The following is a 10,244-nucleotide window of genomic DNA, read 5'->3' on the forward strand; positions in this document are numbered from 1 at the left end:
TAGAGACAGCTTGGCACATCATCAGCCCTAAGCAGAACTAATTGAACATCAATGATTATTATATTCCCAACAACAGACATGTCGCATAATTGATTGATATTTCCTTCATATTATAGTGACTATATTTGAGCTAATAAATTTCTATTTGTATTTCCTTCATATTAGTATAAACTATATTTGAGTTAATTAAATTTTCATTCGTATTTCGTTCATGTTAGTAGTGACTATATTTGAGGTAATCTGTAATAGTTTCTGAAATTGTAATAGCCAATTTTCTTGTTTCAAAATATCAATTTACACAATCCAAATAAAAATTAAACTGTCTTAGTATCCATAATATTGTCATTCATCATTGTATGAAATAGAAAATAAAGAAATAAACTTTTTATAAAAAAATTTAATCAATCCAAATATGCTACAACATTGCGTCTCACCATGATTTCACTTTGCAGTTCCTGAAAATATAATCGATGCAATCGTGGTATGGCACTCACGTCCATCATTATAATGCGCTGATCTGTTTCCTTCTTGGCGAGCTCTAGTTTCTCCGCCTCCAACCTTAGTCTTTCTTCATTTTGACGAATTTTATTTAGCTCTTTTTCCTTGTCATTTTCAATCTTCTCGGCATCCAATCTCAGTCTTTTATCCTCGAGATGGATTTATTTACCTCTTTTTTCTTGTCATACTCCACATTCTCGGCCTTAAGGCAGAAAAAATCTTTCTCCTAAGCACGTGATTCCTCCAAAAGCGTATATTTCAGCTTACTGAGCACAATAATCTCCTCTGCTGACGTGCCTTGGGTCTTACGTTTTCCTTTCTCAGCTTTCCTTCCCATTGGTTGGTCCAATTCGATCACTTCATTATCCATCACATTATCTGCCTCAAGATCAAAAACTGAATCTACCGTAGCGTCCGAACATTGAGTCGGGGTTGGGGACTGGGACATCGTCTTCCTTCGCTTTGGATTCTCCTTTATGAAACGCCAAATCCATTTAGGTTGGTCCTTCAATAGGTGCCAACAATACTCGAACTAGAAGGAGCATTTCTCTAGCGATTGGTATATAACCTTGACCTTGTCAAACTTACATGTAAACAAAAAACTTTATGTTAAACCAATGTATAAAAAAATTAATTATTCGTAAAACAAGTAAGAGTATGGATATTCTACATTATCTTATTCGGTCATACCACTTTGATTCAACCCTTCAACCTGGGCTAATTTCGCATAAAATTTGTTTGTCGCCTTTTGAATAACCGACCACCGATGTATTAAAGACTTTATGGTTCGGTCATTTGTGGTTTCTTTAAATTGTTGGAAGTATTCAAAAAAAGATTTTCCAAAGTTGAGTGTTTTTGGTCTGTTCCCTGGACTGCATCAAAGATACAATTAAGCCATGCGGAGACAAGTACCTTATTTTCTTCGGGGGTGAAGTTTGTACCCTTGACTGATTTCCTAACGCCAATAGGATCGTTTTGGGTTACGGGTGGAGAGTTATCAACAGTCATAGAAGAGTATCCACTTTGCCCACTGTAAGTGAGATCTAGTTGAGGATCTTCACTTAAGAGGTTGGTGAAGTACATATGTCCAGGGTCTTGTGAATCCATCTCTAAAAATGCATTGAAATGTTAGACACATAACTATGAAGTTTGAGATTTTTTCATCACCGGCTTAGGAATCGAATGGTGACAATTATGAAATTTGGCCACCCTCTCAAGGCTGCAATAACTGGTTGCCACTACTTATTGGTCGTCCGGGTTACCTAGTCATTGAGGAAATGACCATAAATTTCCTGTATCCCCACTTGGCTTTGTCATCATCATAACCGAGTGAGTTTAATTTACATATTACTTCTCTAACATAACGTAACACAAAGCAATGACACAGCAAAAAACAATGTAACAAAACTGACCCATTCACATATTCACACAAAACAACAACCAAACAGCGTGCAAATCACAATAATGCTAAATAAAAGCATTCACATCCAGTGCATTTATTTCGAATGTATAAATAAATGACGCTCAAAATGGTGGAAATATTGACAGCATACGTAAGCAAGGAGCCATTCACAACAAATGGTTGCAAAACTCCACCCGAACCCCAATTGTCTTTTGTGGGAAGTACCATAAAAAGCAATATGGCCATTCGAGTGAGGATTACCCCGCCATATCGATGGGGCCTCATTAACACTTGTGAATTAACTCACACTATAACACCATCACCACAGCCTAATAACAACCCCCTCCCACGAGAGATATGAAACACTGCAAAGGATCTAACAACACAAAACAAATTACCCATCGAAAGAGCAATGAAAGTGAATTGGTTTAAGGAATTGACTATATATTTTTTGGATATCAAAAAACCAATTCGGAGATGCAATAAATTCACCCAAGACAGCCAAAAATATGCAGACAAACTTAATGAATGGATAACCACAAACAATAAGTCGCCCATTCCATAACCACAAACTCCACCAAATTCTCCCAAAAACCAAAAACCCAACGCACCAAATCCTCAAAAAGCTACAATCACAAGCCTCAATGAATGGATTGATCAAGAAAAATGGTTAGACAGCAATGAGAGAAACAAACTTAAAAAAAAAATCCGTGTGAAAGCATCATCACTTTCTCGGCAGCCAAACAGTCAACATAGCCAAAAACCCAACGCACCAAATCCTCAAAAAACCACAATCTCAAGCCTCAATGAATGGATTAATAAAGAAAAGCAGTTGGACAACAATGAGAGAAACAAACTTAAAAAAAAATCCGTGTGAAAGCATCATCACTTTCTCGGCAGCTAAACAGTCAACATAGCCAAAAACATGCAGACAAGGCTCGGCACACAAAAAAAATGGGAAGCAGTTTCTTCAAACAAAGCCCAAAATCAAAATTGTAAACGAGAGTAACAAACTAAAAAAAAAAAAGGAAAAATCTTGGTGAAAGCATCTCAATTTTCTCGACAGCCAAAAAACAAAAAGATTGCCGACGTAGAGAGAGTTGTAGGCAAACATCTCATTCTACCTTGATCATGGCGTCGGGAGGAAGAAAAAGGGGAAGAGAGAAATAGAGAAGAAGAGAGATAGAAAAAGAAAAATAGAAGAAAATGAAGGAAGAGAGAAAGATGAGATTTTAAAGAAACCAAATTTCACTTACAAAAATTGCCGATGGAGAGGCTGCAATCATTGGTGCTACATTGCTAGGGAGGGACCAACCAAGAGAGAAGAAGACACGGGACGAAGAGGAAACCTAATGGGGTTTGGGACGATGAGGATGTACAGTTGTTCCCTAAATATGGAAAATTGCTGTACAAACCGTAAACCCTAACCGTCAAATGAGGATTGAGATGGGGTGGGGTGGGGTTTTTGTTCAAAAGCCTAAAATTTTTCCTAAATTATAGGGATAGAGGAGATATGCAAACCCGAATGGAAATGCTCTTACAAAAGCAAGAAATCAGCTTAGAGAATCCTTCTCTCTCTCCCTCCAGGGAAAAAAAAAAAGAAGAAAAATCGAGTCATCTGGATCATCCATAAACGGACCTGATTACTAACCATAGGATGAGAGATCCAAAGCTAGCACCATTTTTTTTTCCTAAGCAAACAAATTTCATTAGAAAAGAAAAAGATGATACATGAGGAGGGGGTGACGTTCCCTAACAAACACCTCAATACAATAACCAAAATACAAAAGTGATGAAAAAAAGGAAAACAAAACTGATTTTGGAACTAATTTCTTGGTCCTCACCCATATCCTACAAAGAGGGTGCCATCTTAAAAGTTGGTTTTTAAGTAAGAGTTCCGCTTTTGAACGGTCGGTCTGCTATTGAGATATAAACAGCCAACAATAAAATCATGCCACATCATCAATTGTAGGAAATTTACAATAAAGTCATTACACTTGATTTATTCACCAAAATAAATCCACTGCAACTCACCAACTCTCCTTTTCATTTCCGTCTACTCTCTGATTTGGCAAACAAGAAAAGCATTCATATATCTTTCACCCTTAACAGCATCCTCTGAAGCAAATGATTCGAGTTTGACCATTTCTTCTGGATTTAGTTTAACAGACAGAGCTCCAATATTCTGGTTGATATTCTAAGTGTGTTTAGCCACTTTTCCAGGAAATCTCCATAGCATTGCATGCATTAACTCCATTAATGATGTTCGTACACCTCCTCTCTTTAAAACTTCTAGCAACTTCAGCTCAAAAGAGAAAGTAGAGAGGAAAATGAAATTGTAGGGATTTGCCAAATCCAGAAACCACAATCTACAATCTCTCTTCACTCTCTCTCTAGAAATGCAATCCCTCACTTCCCACGTTTTGATGTGGCATGTAAAATTAGTCCTCTTATCAATACTTTGAGAAATCTAGGCTTGAGAAGGAAGTTGATGGTGAGAAAGAGAGAGTGAAGTTGAAGAGAGAGAGAAAGGAACGTGGAGAAAGATCGAGGAGACTGAAGTGGGAGAGAGAGAGAGAGAGAGAGAGAGAGAGAGAATGGACTTAGGAAAATATAGAGGAATAACACATGAATGAGCAGATAGAGGAGCTACGTGAGAGTCTTTAATTGGAGGGTTGTTATTTTAGAAGGAGCTAATGGATTGGTTTTAAGATATTCTCTTTAAGTAAGCCACTGCCGAAGGCGGTGTAAGTTATGGGTGCACTGCAGTTTGTTGTCTTGAGATATTTTCTGAAGAGATTTGTAGTCCATTTTTCAAGATCATCGGTTAGGGGAAGTGATAACATAATAGAAAGACCGGTATTGGATGGACTGATCTGCGACAGATCATCTGTCTTCCCGTGCCTTTGAGATGGCGTGTGGAAGCCACGCACCGATGGTTGGTTGGTGAGGTGGGTCAAATCTGAAAGATCGTGAGATGGAGAATCTACTGGTATGAAGCGTGTAGTCGACGGAGTTGTCAGGGCGTGGTGGCGCGTAAAGACCACACGCGGAAGCAAGCTGCGCATGAGGGTCACGCGCCGAGATTTTTGGCAGAATTCTGCATCGTCCCAATAGATCGACGGCAGTAGAGTTGCGTGGTGGGGCGCGTGTCGATTGATGGTGGCCGAAGTGCAGTAGATCTGACAAAAACCGAACCAGTGGAGGGGAGGAGAGGAAAAAAAAACACTACCATAGAAGCATATTCACACAGTGGTAGTGGAAAGGAAATGAAGATGGAGAGGTAATTGGAAGACATATTCACACAACTCTCACCCTCCTCTCCGGCAAAGGCCCTTGGAGTGATTTGGACTTTCTAGAGAGAAGAGAGCTTCTCTAACCGATGATTTGGGCACCTTTATTACAACCGGTAGCAGCTGAAAAAGGCTCAATCAAGTTGCAATCCTCAAGTGAAAGAAAGGCTATAGAAAACTAATGTAAGAAAGAAATCAGTGTCCATTTAAAGAGGCAATCAACTCATATTTTTAGGGTTTCTTAAATATAATTCAAGTATTAATGGAAGGACTAAAATTCTATCAAAATAATTCCTATGGTTTGTCTTTTAAAGAGATTGCTCTCCATATTTTATTTGTGAGCTTTTAGCTCCTTGTGTGTCTACTCTAATCATTTTAGTTCTATCATTAATATCCCTGTAAAAACACAACGCCAGCACTAATGGTTGTGTACAGTGTGTTTTTTATGCCACATAAAAAAAAAAGGTAAAATTGTTAGAAAATACAAAAAAATTGTAATTTTGAAATAAAATTTAAACATGTTGATTTCAGATTAGAAACAACCTATGCATAACTAGAGGAGACCCAGGAAACATGTGGATGACATCCAGGTGATACTTTGATCGCAAAACCCAGGCGTTGGCTGTAAACAAATAAACATTTCACACTAATTCTAAACTTATTTATTTTGTTACTTATATAGCATGTGAAAGAACGCCAGGGGAAGCAGTCATTAGTGTTAATATGGCATTTTCCCCTGTTACGAACAAAAAAAAAAAAAAAATATGATAAAAAGTTGAAATCCAAGGAATAAAAAGATCAATCTATTCAACATGAATAGTGAGTACAAATTAGAAAATTAAAACCAATCTGTTCAAAAGGTAAACCATAAAAGATTATTTTAGTATCTAATCTCAAAATTTGATGGTCTTATGTCCATAATTCACTGAATCTAAAATATGAATTGTGAGTGATAACCATGTAAAATGACTTGATCTCTATTAAATCTTCGAAAATACCCAATTAGAATGGGAAAAATACACCATTGAACCATTGCAAGAATGGATCTCACCCTAACTTGCAGATAGGTCTTGGCTAACTTTTAGGGGCTGACGCAAGAACTAAACCTAAGAGATGTCACGGATACCTTTATGATCATCAATCAACTAGCAAAAAGTAAAGTGACATGCTTCAATTTGTTTTAAGCTGTAATACGAAATTGTTGATATAAACTGACATCACGAAAGTAAGGTATTACACTTCTACTCAATCTACCAAGAGTTTTAACCTGCACTCTAAACCACCAAGAATTTTAACTTGCACCCTAAACTACCAACAACTACCAATATTGTCAATTTACTCTACTCGTTAAGATCTAACCCAAAGTCGAGGTGCAGATAACAAATATATATATATATATAGGTGCTTTATGATGCAAATCTAGTTCTACACAATTAAATTCAAATTAAGCACAGATTCGTTAGCAAAAATTTTTATGTAACATACTCATGGATCAAAGGTACATATTCCTTGAGAGATGCTACTTGGTTGATCTTACAAAAAAAATGCATCAACAATTCATATGACCAGATTCACTTCATAAGCAGCGTTTCTCTGATCTCAAGTTGAACTATCCATGCTTGTAGTGCTCACAGATACATGGTGAAGAATGACAGAGCAACACCCAACAGGCTGAGAACTTTAAGACCAAACATAAAAAAACCTGCAATAATAACAGCATCAAATAAAGCGAGTTATAAACTGATAATCATGACGGGAGTTTTGTGTGTAACATTGGCAGATGCTAATACAATTCCATGAAATAATCAATATTACATTTGGGGAGAGTATTAAAAACAAGTATTAGAATATGTTTCTATAAGGGTGAAGCTTGCATGGAGATAACAGGGGAAAAAAAAATACAATAATGAATCATTGAAAAGAAAAGCATATTATCACACGAAAATCTCACCATCTCATCAAGAGGCTGTGTCTGAAGTAGTGGTCCCTTGTCTGGGTCTTCTCCTATCAGGAGGGGGGCCATCCCTCCGTCTTTCATACCTTCTACTTTCATATTTTGATCCGCTGCGCTTTGGTTGATAGGTAGGGTACTTGCAGGGGATTATCTCTCCATTGATATATTTATCCCTAAAAGAAGAAAATAAATAAGTTAAAACAAACAGGGAGAAGTCATCATGGCATCATTGATGCATAGTAAGTAAAACAAACTATTTCTCAGTCCAGAAATCAAGCATATAAATCACCTCCATAGTCCTTATTTTTGACATCAATGTACGAGTCTGGCAAAACCCATAGAACCCCAGGCAATCCTACAATGATGAAGTTGAAGATATAATACAATAAAGCAAGCAGAGAAATCCATGTAATGCTAACATGAGTAAGCGCTTGACATTGGTAGATACCCTTAAATTTCTCAGATGTTTCTTCATCAACTGTGCACTGAAAGCCAGTGTAGGTGGTGGTACTGAAAGCATACATATTCTTCTTTGCTTCTTCCATGCTGATACACGAATAAAATGTCATATAGATGAAATGATTGTAACAGAAAAGATGCCAAATACATATGCTACAGGTACATCTACAAAATTACCAACAATAATAGAAAATAATTTTTTTTATTTTTTATTTTTTATTGGCACCAGTTTTCTGAGAACAAAGTCTTGACTAATCCCGGGAGTGTACAAGGCCTCGGCAAGGAGTTTCACACAAGTGCACCCCGGATAATTCATGGGGAAGTTCCCACAGTCTAATGGCCCCTAGAAATTGCTTGCACCTAAGAGAATTCGATCCTTTTTTATAGGTAATCAAGAAGATTTATTCATAAGAGAAGGCAATACCCAAGTATACAAGAAGTATACCCAAGAGGATTCAAACCTTAGACCTAGAGGGAGCATACCACCAAGACCAAGTCCTTTTACCACTTGAGCCAACCCCTAGGGGTTAATAGAAACTAATTATTTACCAAAGCCCTATTTACAATTTGTATCTTAAGACCATGACTAAGATAATATTTTTGATAGGTATGACTAAGATGATATTCAACTAGAAGGATAATCATTGTTGATTCAAAATGAAATGTGAAGGCAATTTAATATATCTTTCTCCCTTAGGAAAACCAAAAATGCAGGTGTCATAGATGTAGGAAAGCAACTAAAGCCCAAAAAAGAACAAGACCAATAAAATCTAAAAAGGAACAATACTCTGTAAATTACAAATCACAAAATAATTTACGAGCAGAAAATAACGTCCAAAATCATCGTTTTCAAATAAAATCCTATCATTTACCCAACATTCATCATTTTAGTAACATATTCCTTCCTAAAAATATATATCCAATGTAAATGTTTTTAATATATTGTATTTTAGTCGCATACAAAGAGCACCAATCAAACAAACGTCAACCAAACTCATTAAACTCCGATTGGAAGTTTAGAATACAGCCATGTCAAACCCAGAAAACAAATACGTCTACTCAACTGACACTAGTGCAACGAGAAACCATGTATCTCCTCCACTCTTCTTTACACTTCCTCCGTTTTTCTCAGCCACCAAACCGAAAATCACACAAACAAGGTGATAAAAGGGAAAAATCAATAAAATTGAACAGACCTGCCCAAGACAGTGGCGAGGGTATCGAGGTAAGTATCAATCATCTGCTCTCTCGTGGGCGCAGGGTCCTTGGGAAACTCCATCACAATCAGCCAATGGTTGTAATCGCATCCCGGGAGCATGATGGTCTCCCTGGGCTCGCTGCTGCTACTGCCACTGCCTCTCCTGGTCGAAAAATCCCCATCAACGGCTGCTGCTCTGATCGGCGGCCGTGAATTTATCGTGAAGGGTTTTAGGTGCGGGCGAGCGTAGCCAAAGTGAGTACGAGTCGCGGGAGTGGGAGTGGGAGTGGAGAGTTTGTGAAGAGAAAGAGGGGTTAGGGTTTTGGGGAGGAGAGAGAGGGTAAACGTCGCCATTGTAGGATTGAGACAAACTCGCTCTCTTCAGAGAAATGAGATTTTTTTGGGGTTTAGAGGGAGATAAGGTGGCTGGGGCTGTGAGCTAAACGACGTGGTTTTACACTTCAGTGATTGTAACTCGTATAGCCATATAGCATGGGTTTCATTGAAACCCATTGGGCCTAAAGGATTTGTATTTGGAGAAGGGAAGTTTAGATGGGTATTAAAATAGCATCTTCAAGTCCAATGCCAATACATTGGTGGAGAAATGCTAATTCTGGTCCAATTTGTGGTTGGGTTTAACCCATTGATTTAAAAGGAATTGGGTTTTTTCGATCAAAGAACCTCTTATAAAGGAATTGGAATGACATATAATTTCAAGTTTCGTACTTTAAAAAAGAAAGAAAATGGAGTGAGAAATCATATATTTTCGCGTGAGTTCCAACTTCCAAGCGTGTCCTATTTTTTAAAGGGTAGGACTTGCATACCTTAGCATTAGATGCATTGTATTCCTACAAGAACAAAATTCCTGATGCAATAAATGGGTTTTATGGGGAAGAATGGAACCACACACAAGGCAGCAAATCTCATTCAAACACCCCCCCCGGTCGCTGCTCTTTCTACTATTTGCTCTCTGCTTGGTCGTGCTCTCTCTCCTCGCAAGCCATCGCAAATCTCTCCATCGACCCATTCCAAGCATTCTGTTTTCGGCCATGATGAAGAACTACCCCCAGTTGGTGGAATCGTAGATCCAAGGGGGAAATTTTTATGGTCCATGCTACCTGATGGCACCAGATTCAATGGGCTGGCCATGAAAAGATGCCCATCCCATTTCCACTCGTTCAAATCCCACTCCAAACTCCTCTTCCCCACGGCTCACAAATTGGCGATACTCATTTTCCGGTGGAACCCTCCGGACCAGTTCTCATAGTTCCAAAACCAACTGGTACTGGTCCGGTTTCTTGTTTCAAGCTTTTTAGAACCGAATTAATTCACTATATTATATATTTTAAATTAATTTTTTTAATATTATATATAATTTTTAGATATAATATATTTAATAAAATGAATTATAATTATATATAAGATAATGTTATTATAATT

At 37.7% G+C, this 10,244-nt stretch overlaps 1 protein-coding gene across 1 annotated transcript; it reads right to left on the bottom strand.

Moving 5' to 3' along the window:
• Positions 1–6,616: 6,616 nt before the first annotated feature.
• Positions 6,617–9,222, bottom strand: LOC121266286 (DAG protein, chloroplastic-like). Its single transcript, XM_041170067.1, has 5 exons — positions 8,803–9,222; positions 7,596–7,693; positions 7,437–7,502; positions 7,144–7,321; positions 6,617–6,893 (listed from the first exon to the last, which is right to left on the bottom strand). Exons 1-4 carry the CDS (start codon positions 9,156–9,158, stop codon positions 7,152–7,154), a joined length of 690 nt encoding a protein of 229 aa, XP_041026001.1. The 5' UTR covers positions 9,159–9,222; the 3' UTR covers positions 6,617–6,893; positions 7,144–7,151.
• Between the last annotated feature and the right edge of the window lie 1,022 nt (positions 9,223–10,244).

Source organism: Juglans microcarpa x Juglans regia, chromosome 5D, assembly GCF_004785595.1.
Source record: "Juglans microcarpa x Juglans regia isolate MS1-56 chromosome 5D, Jm3101_v1.0, whole genome shotgun sequence".
In the NCBI taxonomy this organism is placed as follows: domain Eukaryota; kingdom Viridiplantae; phylum Streptophyta; class Magnoliopsida; order Fagales; family Juglandaceae; genus Juglans; species Juglans microcarpa x Juglans regia.